This window comes from Bombus affinis, chromosome 9 (genome assembly GCF_024516045.1).
Source record: "Bombus affinis isolate iyBomAffi1 chromosome 9, iyBomAffi1.2, whole genome shotgun sequence".
Lineage (NCBI taxonomy): Eukaryota > Metazoa > Arthropoda > Insecta > Hymenoptera > Apidae > Bombus > Bombus affinis.
Window position 1 is genome coordinate 11,910,762 of NC_066352.1, and position 12,955 is coordinate 11,923,716.

General features: G+C 32.4%; 1 protein-coding gene and 1 long non-coding RNA gene across 4 annotated transcripts; one reads left to right on the forward strand and one right to left on the reverse strand.

Moving 5' to 3' along the window:
• Positions 1 to 2,419: 2,419 nt before the first annotated feature.
• On the reverse strand, positions 2,420 to 3,196 carry LOC126920217 (uncharacterized). The gene is made up of 3 exons (XR_007711907.1): positions 3,067 to 3,196; positions 2,857 to 2,976; positions 2,420 to 2,722 (listed from the first exon to the last, which is right to left on the reverse strand). It is a non-coding gene; the product is annotated as an uncharacterized LOC126920217 (long non-coding RNA).
• Positions 3,197 to 3,214: 18 nt separating this feature from the next.
• Positions 3,215 to 12,920, forward strand: LOC126920207 (sodium/potassium-transporting ATPase subunit beta-1-interacting protein). Of its 3 annotated transcripts, XR_007711906.1 has the most exons (7): positions 3,215 to 3,440; positions 4,298 to 4,435; positions 4,529 to 4,609; positions 4,686 to 4,877; positions 4,955 to 5,015; positions 5,748 to 7,940; positions 8,062 to 8,948. XR_007711906.1 is itself a non-coding variant. In XM_050730246.1 (6 exons), the coding sequence occupies exons 1-6, from the start codon at positions 3,387 to 3,389 to the stop codon at positions 6,398 to 6,400; spliced, it is 1,179 nt and encodes a 392-aa protein (XP_050586203.1). In that variant the 5' UTR covers positions 3,215 to 3,386; the 3' UTR covers positions 6,401 to 8,948. The 3 variants fall into 3 exon arrangements, 2 of the variants coding, with proteins under 2 accessions (XP_050586203.1, XP_050586202.1); XM_050730246.1 differs by having other exon boundaries at positions 5,748 to 8,948; XM_050730245.1 differs by lacking the exons at positions 5,748 to 7,940; positions 8,062 to 8,948 and adding an exon at positions 9,830 to 12,920 and having other exon boundaries at positions 3,217 to 3,440.
• The last annotated feature ends 35 nt before the right edge of the window (positions 12,921 to 12,955 follow it).

Sequence of the window (12,955 nt, forward strand, 5' to 3'; positions counted from 1 at the left end):
GTTGATTGTTTCCATAATTATTTTTAAATATTAAAAATGTCGCATAAATTATCTATTATTATTTGGGAAAGGTTACTCTGCGCGTTTTCTCTTCTTCTTCGAGTTTCATCGATACTATAAAATTGCGATCGTGTAAGGATCGAATTTTTCCACTTTTTTTTTTTTTACGAGATAAAAAGAATTCTTCGTTTGGAAAAAATTGTAAAGATCGGAGCGTGCTGTTAAAGGCAGAATTATTATCAGTATTTTACCCTTCTTCTACTTTTACCTTCTTCAAAGATGTGGCTACAGAAAAGGAAACACCAGAGGCAAGGTAAGAGGAACGCCTTTAAAAATTTTAATAGGTGGACTTTAGCGATGTCCAGTTTAAATATCCTGCGACAACGACAGTATTCGTAAGTGGCATTTTTAAATAATGTATTAGTTTAAGTCAGAAACAGGTCTGATATTTCTCCTTTTTTCCCTTCTTTTCTGTCCTTTCTTTTTCTTTTTTTTTTTTTTTTCTTTACTTAATATCGAATTTATTTATACGCAGATTAATTTATACAGACATAATTTCGTTCATCGACATTAGCATTCTGAAAGATTTGACGGGAAGTTCGATCTTCTGATGTCTTTTTTATTTTGTAATGGAATTACGTTCACTCGTTGTGTTTTATACATTGGAAAATCAATTTCTAATATATATAAATCAAGAGTGCAATAATATCAAGTGCTGTAAAGGTATCTTCATTTTAATTATTTCTATAAATTAATGATTTAGAATTTTTATTTTCCTGTTTTCTTTATTACTACAGTTCTTTTTCTATTATTTCGCGATCAACAAGATTACTTAATTAAAATTGATATCGTAAATGTGAAAGAATTATATAAAATATTATATGATATTTAAGATTGTAAATTAAAGATTATGTCTTTTGAAATAATTTGTGATGATCGTTGAACAGATTATTTCAATAGTTTATTAAATATTACAAATTTTTAAAATTCCCTCGTTTCATGGGTCACAAAAAACTACCGCCACATAGCGGCGGAAAGGTGGAATTAATTATCAGGTGGCAAAATTAAAAAATTTAAATTTCTCGGCTACTCGGTTGAATGCTTTAATTTTTGAGAGAATAAATGTAGATTTAGAGCCTAACGATGTAATTGAAATCAGTTTCTTCTAAATATTCCCCCTGGTTTCATTTAGGCAATTTAAAAAAATCGTCTATTTTATGGACCATGGAACACTATAATCATTTAGCCTCGAAATCGAGAAGTTTGAATTTCTTAATTTTACCTCCTGTCGATTAGTTTCATCTATTCGCCATCTAGATGGCGATAGTGTTACATTGTCTATCGACTAAATGATTTTCTAAAATTGCTTATAATTGGGAAACTAGGCATACTTAAAAAAACTAATTTTAGTTAATTATTTAGGTTCTAAATATTCGTTTGAAACGTTAAAAGTTAAAAATTTCTGTCTCGGAACTGAGAAGTTGGATTTCTTAATTTTACCTCCTGTCGGTTAGTTTCACCTATTCACCGCTAGATGGATGTAATGTTTCGGTGTTCATGAAACGAGCAAATTTCAAAAATTTTTAACGTTTTTACGTTTTTATGCTTTTTCTCTAATAGCTTCACGATTTATGTATGTATGTTCTTAATAAAAAAAATCTTTTAATATCGGATACGTATGATAAAATTGATATTAAATTTTTCTTGTATATTATATTTCCTTTCATTCCTCCCAGTGGCCATTCAATTATGATTCTGTGCTCCTGTTATCTTGGAAGCTTTCTAATAAAAATTTATAATCTAAGCTAAGTAAACAAGAAACTATTCAGAAATAATATATAAATATGTGAAGTTATTTAATATTTGTTAAAAAACTTTATTTATTCATTTGGTACAAAATAAATTGTGTTACAATTTATAATAATACATTTTAATATTATTTATGAACATAGTGAATATTATTTACGTTTATAAAAATAATTATGAGAATTTTACAAGACTTTTACATATCTAAAACTTTCCATTGCCCTTATTCAGCTATGTGTTTAAAGAAGATATACATATAAGATAGGAAATGCATGTAAAAAGGGGATCAAAAACTGACCCAGAACGCAATGTATGTAAAGGAGCGGTAGGCAGAGAGGAATACAAAGAGCGGAAAACAGGGGAAATAAAGGAGAATGACCTGACAAGACGAAAAAGGATCGAACCCGTTGCAGGCAACAAAAATGTGGCACTAAACTTTTAAATAAGCAAGTAAATGCAACACTACTTCGCTGCTTAACCGTTTCAAATAGAATTTCATCCTCTAAAAATTATTAATTGTAAAACTATATAAATTATAACTATATAAATATCTACTTATAGGGATAAAAATCCCGCTTGCTGGAAATATTTTATTAAAATTAAAAATGCGTCATTTTTATTTCACCTATCGGTATAATGTATACTATATAAACACGTAATACATATTGCGCGTGTCACCATTCACAAACACCGAAATTCACAATGCATTCCGTACATGGTAGAACAAAAGCACGATACGCTCTTCTATACGCTATAGTCTACTCAATTAAATCGTTCCATTCTAAGGAAAACTTTTAAATACATATATACATAGCTTCCTCCGCCTTTAATGCGTAACACTTCCGCAATTAGAATTCTTGATTAACCCGTGAACTATGTAAAAAGAAAACTCATGTTCGCTAACTTCGAATAACATCTAAAAATAAGTGAATTAATTCTTTATTAATTCCTCTATTAATTTCTATCAAGCAGGTTTCCGGTTAAACTCTTTCATAGAGCGTAGGAGTCCCGCTAATTATAATCGGCGCGTATTTGCAATGTAATACATACATATTTACAATTTGTTGCTTTAGAAGAACCGTTCGACAGAGATTTTGCGTGCCATCTCCTTACACATCATATTCTCCTAATACAAATCCCCAATTTGGGGCCAAAAATTCCTGTCGATTCCTAAAGAACGATTCATAATTTGTAAAGAATTGCTTAGTTCTACATAACAGCTTAAAGTTAAACAACAAAACTGTATGTATTTGTACTTACGTACTGCCACTACCAATTGTACTGACAGAGAGTAACAAAGTAGGAAAGGCGTAGCGATATCATCGTTCCAATAGAACGGAACTAGCTCGAGTAGACCGTAGTCAAGTTGCTTGGCTACAAAATCGTGTTCGTATATACGTCGGTGCATGTCACTTGCACCAGTCGGTCGCAAGAAAGGGACGGAACAAGTGCCAAGGAAACATGGCGACGCATTGGAACGTGCCACAGTGATGCAGCTAACGTGCAACGAGATCGTTTCTATCGAGTGATCAAAGATACCCGTGGCCTCGCACGCGAAAACATCTATCTGGCCAAATGACATGGGAATTTGTAATCGAAGGCACTTTCTGCTGACAATATGCACCTTGCAACTCGTGAGTTTCTTCGATGGAAAAATGTTTTTGTCCTCTCATAGAGAAAATTATCGTCATCCTGTGACACACGTAATTCGTATTTCTCTAGCACTGAGTCACTGCGTGGTATTCTTATGAGAAGACTGATTATTGAATAGATATTAATCATCGAGTATTTTTTAAATAAAAATAAACAGTTTAAAGAGTTTGGTCTATGGATTGTTGCATTGATATAAACTGTAAACGATTCGAAATGTTTTATCGACGATATCATGGCTCGATGAAACGTACGCACTTGCTTGATTATCGCATCGCTTTATCGATCTATAGATCGCATGGTTTATCTCCGCGGAATAAAGATCTCCGTGTAGAAACTGACCGATCCATTTAACACCGCTTTTACTACTTTCTAAGCGCTTTCTTGTCGACTCGCATCGATACCGATACAGAGTTCTACATTGCACTACAGAGATGTTTTTGCTAATTGAAAAATGCAGTAAGTGCATATGAAATAGGATAACTTTAAAAAATCGGTTAATTCAATATCGTGTTAATTGATGCAATATCAATTAATTGAGCTTTAAAGAATTTAAAATGGAATATGATAAAAGTAGAAATACAATGGGATGTTATTTAAAGCAAGTATCTTAGCTGAAAGCAAAAAATATGTTAAATGGTTCATGAACACTGGCTCACATTTGATCCATCAGATTAATTGGGTATTTAGAACACAGAGCAATTGGTGCAAATTAAGATTGTAGACAAAAAGAAGTTGGTAGGAATGAAAGAAATTAATCTTTTAAGATTCAGACATATTCTATTCAGACTCTTTGTTGATTTATTGAATTTAATTGGAATTATTTCATTTTTGCTTGTAGATCACTACGGTAGAGCGCCAGGTCTTCGACTTTCTGGGCTTTATGTGGGCCCCGATACTGGTCAATTTTTTCAACATTATATTTGTAATCTTAGGGTTTTTCGGAGCTTTTCAATATAGACCTAAATATATCATATCAGTAAGTACAATCCCTTCATTTTATTTTAATATATTTTTATATACATACTTGTTATAAACAGAAATAATTGTTTGTATACTAAATTTATTTTAGTATTGTATATGGAATACACTATGGTTAGGGTGGAATATATTCATGATATGTTTCTACCTCGATGTTGGTATACTTGACAAAGTAAGTATTCATTTTTTTAAGTAATTTTTTTTTTTCATAATTTTAATTGATTTTTAATTACGATTAATTTTTTTAGAATAGTGATATTTTAAATCTTGGTACTGGTAGCTTCTCCTGGTGGCATGTCAATGGACCAGGTTGTAAAGCTATTTATGATGTTACTGAACCAGAATTATTCAGACCTGCCCGACCTACAAACGTGACAGATTGTGTGCTAGATTATGAAGTAGTTGAAATTTTACATGCATCTACTCAATGCATCTTAGGTGTAAGTACCATTAAGTTTCACTATTTAGTAAAAGTGTACTAATTACAATATTTAAAATAATATTTCTTTTGTTTTAGTTTATTGCAATAGTAGGTGGTATTTGCCTAAGTAAAGTTTTTCTGGAGGAAGATGATAGCTGTAAGTATAAAACTCAAGAATTTATGTTTTGATTAATGCCAGTGTCAGATTAGCATAAGAATTAGTTTGCAGAGTGAAATTATTTTCTATTTTATCCTGGGATATTATTTGGTGGTAAATTTAGGTAATATTTTTGCCTGTTATCGGCAAACGAGATCTAGGAAAAATTTTCAAAATTTAATTTTTTATTTTTATACAGTTAAAAAACTAAAACGTGCAATGATAAATCTTTTTATAATACAGAATAACATGTTTCGCTACAGAAAAAGATTGTGCCAGCCATTCTGGATATTTCTTTTTTAATTACATAAATTTAAGATTTATTATTGCTTGAAAAGAGGGTTGTCGGTTACAGTTGATTTCATTGGTGGATTTGATCCTCCACTTTGGTAAGTGCTTTGCCTGATTCATGGTTTGCACGCATTTGCTCCTTTTGTAAAGCACGAAGTAAAATGGTTTCTCTCATGCACATCATTACTCATCGATTCTCTTGCGAATGTTCAATGTACTGTGAAATAACATCTTTGAAGCTTGAATATTACGCGAATTTATTTTTCGATCTTTAATACAACATGTATTGTTTGCAAACGTATAAACTGTTGTGAAATTGGCTATATTCGAATGAGACTCATATACCATCTAATTTAATTTTAAACAAAAAGAATCACTACTTTCACGTCACAAACACAATAAAATTCGATCTAATGCAATCGATTCTACGTCATATTTCAGTTGACTTTGTGGGCGGTGATGACTTTGGGTTGGCAGGCCACACGCCGTTACATCCTATGTACGTTAGCTACTCGGCTCTTCCATCACCTGCCCACCCTCACAAAAATTCCGCTCAAAATTACCCCGCAGGCACAGCTAGCTCTCATCAATCAGTTTGTCACGATACCAGCTTCCCAAAACATAACGATAAAACATTTAACAGCTCCGGACGAAGTAAATGTAGCTTCAGAAATGACACGATCAGAACTGAACGAAGCAATCTATCCAGTCGCGAATTAAAGTATGTTGATTATTCTAACGACTATTCAAATCCGTTGGATCATTTACAGAGGCCTGTATCCCCATACGACGAATACGATTCATTGGACAGTGCAGCTAAATTGAAGTATCAAAAGAACAAATTGTACCATCCGCACTCGTCCAAATATAGTCCCGTTGCATCTCCGCGTGTCAAATGTCGACCTGTTGTAGCAAAGCAAAATAAAGTCCCCAACAAGCCTAGAGTCTTTACCGATCACGTTCGCGAACAGTCAATGCGGTCGTTTTACTCAGATCCAAGATTGGCAATTGAGAATCAACAGAATGTGACTGACCAAGAGAAACAGAATAGGTCTAAAAGAGATAGTAGACCTCTGTCGTTGTATTGCCAGTAATTTTTAAATTGTTAGAAATTAGAAAAATATATATAGAGTTTATTTCTAACTTAATCCATTCGAGGTCGGGGTCTCATTTGAAGACGATCCTGAGAAACCTGATACTATTTTTAATATTTCAGCAGAACCGTGAACCACCTTTTTATTTCAACCGATAATAATGTAAATGTTTCACCCATTTCTTTTTATACTATTCGACTTTTGTATAGTGTTTCCTGAAGATTTCTAAATTATTGATTTGCTTAAAATTCTTTTCAAGAGAGATTGCGTTGGATTAATAGTATAGGGTGCATACAGTGCATCGTCGACCTCGAATTGATTAAAACAGTATATGGACTGAAGTGAAATGTATTTTAATGCTATTTTGTAGAGAATTCGAAGGTGTTACATAGAATTCCTATCCTTGCCAAATAGATAGAACGATTAGAGAGTAGCTAGCTTAGGGTGCCTTCTTCGATTGATTTCTTCTTGTTAGTCTAGAAAGAATATCTTTTTCTTTCCTAAATTAGTTTTTTAACATCACAGTAACAGGTTAATAATTTCTACTACGTCTTTAAAGTATTTCGACTGACAACGCGGAATAAACAATGTGTGTTCAGTAGCATCGTTTGCTTTTTCGTGTTTATATTAATTCTTTTTTTATGAAGATTTTTATTTACATTTGCTCATAGATATTTTCATATATACGATTCATGTTGGATTAGACAACATGCATTTTTATATTAATACATACACTGTGATACGTATAGAACTATGAATCATGTTGGTTGAAAATGTTTATTCGATCTTTTTATTATCGAACTTGTAACTTTAAGAAGCTATGCTTGATAGATGAGCTTTCATAATATAGGAGACAAAATAACGTTGCATCTGAAAGGGAACAAAGAGTACAGCATGAATGGAAGAAACGCTATATGTAAACGTTCACTAATGTATAGGATTATTTATATTTTTTTTTCCTTTTTGTTATATGAATAGTACTTATTAAGAATTCCCTTAATGACACGCGTGGCCTGGCTTACGACATAGCATTATGATAGAGACCTTTAGACTGCATTGAAATTAGCTTATTGTATCATGATGGTGAAGAACTTGTGTTTATAAGGTGCTGCGAAACACTTTGAAACGTGTATGAGTATTTGGTAGTGCATGCTAATACTTGTTTACGGTTCTTAAGTTCGATAGAATATTTTATTTTATATTCTTCTTTTTTAAACAACGATGAAGCTACATTTTGCATATCTATGTAGATGAAAGTATACAAATAATCGAAATTTGTAAGATACCATATACACAGACTCCCTCATAAATTTTTATTAAATTAGTACTTTTGACATTCCATGGATCAATTAATCAAAAAATGTCTAATAATATGTCGAAACTAAAAAGAAAAATCTGAAGTGACGAAGAAGCTGTTCTTATTATAGACTTCTGTGTGTCTTAATTACACAAAATGTTCTGTGAGTTGCAGATCAAGGCTCGTTGAAATATTAGTCCAATCATAAGTGTGATGAGTAAACAACATTCAAAGAATCATCAGGTATTTAACAACTAAGCTTATATTCTAAAGTCGAAGATTGATTTAATTAAGATATAAAATTTCATTAAAAAAAAAAGAAAGATATACAAATTGCTTACTCACCAAGAATTGGTTTCTTCAGGTGGTACGAATATAAATCATGAATAAGCACGAAGATATCACTGTTTCCACTGTTCTGATAGACAGTTGGTTAATTTGCCAACAATCAAAATCGCACAATAATCGTTCAATGAACATTTAATGCAATCCGATAATAGACAATACTTATAACGCAATGCTTATTGAGCTGTGCATATACAGATGCACTGAAGAAACGATAGAGTTACGTTTTGCAGTGATTAATTGATGCTGATAGTTACATAATTTTCAATGTTAAGTATCTACATTCAGGTATACATCTATTCTAAACATCTATCACAATCACAATGAAATAGCTCTATACAATAATGAGTTGTTTTTCTCATCACATCTCATTGGACCTAAAGCTGACCTTGTTCGCGACTCACGATACTGCCTGTGCGTTACTTAAGATATATTACTTTAAGTTTAATTCTTATTGAATAACTTTGCAAACATTGCATACAATATTATTCGCACAATTATATGATTAATCATTTATTATATTTTAAGTCAGATATACTTGACTTAATGGATTTTGCAAGTAAATTGCTCACTAAATGTATACTGTACATATATATAATTACGTTTACGTATTTTACATAATTTATTTATAAGAGTAATAAAACGTTTCACATTATGTACTAGAGGATTTAGCCGAATATTTAATATTAACGAGTCACTTCAGATTCAACGTTGAAACGTTTGTTCGTAGTACAATCGAAGATTCTTTTATCTTTTCCCTCTTTTGTCGAAAGCTTGTACAGTAGTGTCGTTGTGTACTTCGTTAAGGCCGTAGATTTTAATTTTATAGTATAATTTATTTTACTGTATCATATAATTTACTTTTGGTGCAGTTTACTGGCGACAATAAACGTGCAATGCCTACTACTTGCTTGCTTTTTTATTTATTAACCCCCATTCTTTTCTTTCACTCCTTCTCTAACATTCTCCTATTCTTCTGTGGGTTTTCGGGGAACTATTTTATTTTATTGTATTTTTTTTTCATTCTCGATGTTTTCGTCTCTCAGTCAGTACTTTCCTACTGGATTACTGCAATCTAAAATCTTTACACGATAATTTACCATTTGGTTAAACGAATAAATGACGACTTTAGACTAGGTCTGACTGATCCTTTAAAAAAGAGTCTAACTAATTCAATTACTCAAGATCACGTGAAAGTCGCATCGTCGTTTGAAAATTTAGAAAAGAAACGAACATTGATCAGCCATCGAATCGCGTTGGGAGCGTGTTTCTCGCTGTGCATGTAATAATTCAACCACTTCGATTGTTTTTCTCATTCATACAGTTGAAGATTTGTATTGATACTTCGATAACACGCAACTACATTTGTCACTTGACTCAAAAGTGTGTGTTTAACTTTGCAGTTTGTGCTTGGTATACAAATCCAAATATAAAAATCTTCGAAAATATTACTATAATAATATTACTACTCTCTAATCTTCGTTCCAAAAGTGAAGATCCGACGTGATCTGTAAGAAACTTCGTTAAAACGTGGAGTAAGAATCGTTAAAAATGCAATACCTAAACTTTATAATAATTTTTAATCGCTTATTACTTCGAGATTCACCTATCTATTTAATATTCCATTTTTAGATTTCAAATTTCATCCAAAGTCACCGCAACTATCTGCATTCAGAATTATTGCAGAACCAATCTGCGATATTAACTCGTCAGTATCCAAGCGCAAACTGAATGATTACCTTAACACAACACCTACTGACAAGATTCTTTGTTTGTTTCCAACGCAGCCCAAGCTAAACGGAAGAAAAAGCAACCGCGGCCTCTGTACAGCATCGAGTACTCTCAGCCAGAGCCCACGGTTCACGACGACAGCGTGTCTCCAAAGCCAATGACTCCACGCAGAGTGAAAAGAAGATCGGTGATCTCTCGTGACGGGACAAGAAGATCCAGCAGAAGGAGTTCTGTAAGGCAGTCACGCAGAAAGAACCCCGTGAACAGAATCATGGACCATCAGGAAAGTCTATACGCTAATACAACACCCAGCAATCTTACCAATCAAAATGTGAATTCATTGTCCCAAGGCACGCTCAACTATGATAGAATCTCAATGAGTTGGGACAGAGATAGGAACTCCAACTGGCAGCCGGAAGCTGTGAATATGGCTGTGTCTTCTCCTACCTTATGGAACCAAGATTCTTCTAACAATTACTCTAACACTAGCAATTATACGAATCAGAGTTACCCTAATTGGGATGCTAGCAACTCTACCAGAAATCTTACTGATAATTGGCAACCAAACGAATTGAGTCCAATGCAGTGGCAAGGTCAGAGTAATCCAACTTTTCAACAAACTAGTACGCAAAGCTTAAACGGGGAAGATTTGGATGAGATCTATAATAATCGACCAGCTAGTGCTAGATCGAGTTATAGCAATTATCATGGAGTGAGAGCTACACCTCAGGTTCCCAACAGAACGGATATTGTTAGGCAGAGTCAGAGGCAATTTGTTCTCAGTGGACCCCCTGCTTATCAGGATACGGTAATCTGAGAAGTCTGGGGGGAGGTGGTTGGAAACCTGCGTTTGGTGGATGTTTAGTTGTTTAAGGGAATAGTTTGATGGTAATATCGTTTAATGTGTAATCTTTCGAATTGTGATAGTTTTAATGTAATTATGGAATTCTGTAATTCTCTATTGAGAAACTAAAGTATTTTGAATCGTATAGATCTGTTTAGGGGATCTTGTAGAGGATCGAGATCTAGAATCGTTGTACTTAATTTTATTAATTTTTATTTTAATTTCAATTTTAAAGGGAATTCATACTAAACGTCCAATACGAACATAGGTTTACTTTTTGATAAGTTATAGTTACTATATTCTTACATTGTAATTGTTACTATTAAGGAACAGGAAGTATTTGTTACTTCTCTGATCGATCAAGCTTTACTCGATAACAATGGATGCAATTGTCTGCATCTTGTTATACTTTGCGATAGATATCTTTAAAGTTTATTAACTTTCAGAAAGATTTCGCGATACTTCGATCTCGTAGCGATCTTCTATGATTTCTAAGCTCCGCCTTTTTATCTCAGGACAGTAACTCGCGTTTTTAACAAATATTTAAAAGTCACGTTTCATACAATTCGCGATATATACGTATACTCGTACATATCAGCCCTTGATAAGACTTTATCACAGTTGCAATGTGAGACGATAAAAAATTATATCCTTTATACGAGAAATAGAATTCACGCGTTAGATGAAAGTATACGAATTCGCTGTTGTACAATTTTTAGAAATCTCTTTGCTCCACGACATTTTCAATTATCTATCCATTATTAACACGATTATTTATAACATCGAATTGTTTTTCATCGGAGAAGTCATCTGTAAATATCGATCTATGATCACACAATCATCCTTATTTATACCCTTTTTCACCTCGAGCCTTCGAAATGAAACGTTTACGCGATATTTTAGAGAAACATTAATTTTTCTACGCTCTATTTTCTGAAAACGAGATTTTACAATGTATATTGGACGCCATTCGTGTCATAGTCTTCCAGGTATCGAGAAAAGATTGCTATAAAATCGTGAATTTCACGGTGACCAATCTAATGAAAAATTTGGAAAACGAAAAAAAAAAATGATTACCTGTTGTAATTATATATATGATAAAATATAATAAAAAAATAAAAAATGGTCACTGGTTGAATTCATAAACGTGTTTAAACGCTCTATGCATGATAAGTGCAATAAGAGATATTTTTTCATGCGAAAAATCAAAATAGACTACGTCGATGATGATGATAGGACGTGTGAAATGAAAACCAAAGTATTAAACATCGATGTAAGTTAATGATAATACTTGTAATATTCTGTATGAATGTAAAACTGCCTCAACTCTTTCGCTGACTATCGTACAACATAGGTTTAATTAATTAGGCGGTCAACTTACACGATCCAAGTACTTAATTTTTATTATTCTTCGAGAATCTCTAGACGCTTGGTTCATCGATCACGTAGTTATATGTTACTTAAAAATATTATTATACTCTTATTCAACGAATATGTTGTCTTATTCTTTTTTTTTATTACACGTTCAAATACTGCGTCGATGAACAGGGTGTTGATTTTTAGAAATTTTAACGTTAAGTTTTTAATAGGTTTCTATTGCCACACGATTGTCTTTTAATTGAATTTTTTAATCGAGGCAATATTAAATAGAAATATTCGTTATTTTTGTAAATCTTTTCGGTAGGTCGATCTACTGTGATACTGTGCAGTGGGAAATATAAAACAATAAGAGATTTTTATCATAGAAGGAATGAATGGACCAAGTGTAATAGGTCAAAATAAATTTTGAAAAATCGAAGTTTAGACCTCGATTTTATTTTAATGCTTAATTCGTATATACAAATTTTACTTTTTATATATAGAATTTTTTATGAATACGATTTGAATAATAATTTCGTTTTAAGGTCGAAAAAAGTAATGTATTAGTGCCGTGTTCCATAAGTATTAAATATTAGAGATGTAAGATTAATTCTCAAAATTATTTGTAATTTCTGCATATGCGAATCACTTTTTCGTTTTTCCTTCGCACGGTATTGCAATTGTATAATTGTACTCTCTGTATTTTATAGAATGTATCGTATAGGTATGTTAAGTTTATTTAAAGGGCAGCTACCTTTAATTAATTAGGAAATCACGTAAAACTCAACCGTCACCAGCTTGTACTTATTATATTGTTTCTGATTCTTCACGCTCAGGATTGTACACGATTTGTCATCGTTTACTATTACCATTCACCAATGTACAATTATAACACGAAGCAATAATAGCAAGACAATAATAAACGAAGAATGATTTTGATTCAATGAATAGGAGTTTTATTTTCAAACATAAATTTAAT

Bases quoted from the DNA above. Each gene is read 5' to 3' on its own strand.
- LOC126920207 (XM_050730245.1), top strand. From the start codon at position 3,387: ATGGGAATTTGTAATCGAAGGCACTTTCTGCTGACAATATGCACCTTG. The intron at 4,436-4,528 runs GTAAGTACAATC...AATTTATTTTAG, and splicing joins GACCTAAATATATCATATCA to TATTGTATATGGAATACACT. The intron at 5,016-9,829 runs GTAAGTATAAAA...TTTCCAACGCAG, and splicing joins TCTGGAGGAAGATGATAGCT to CCCAAGCTAAACGGAAGAAA.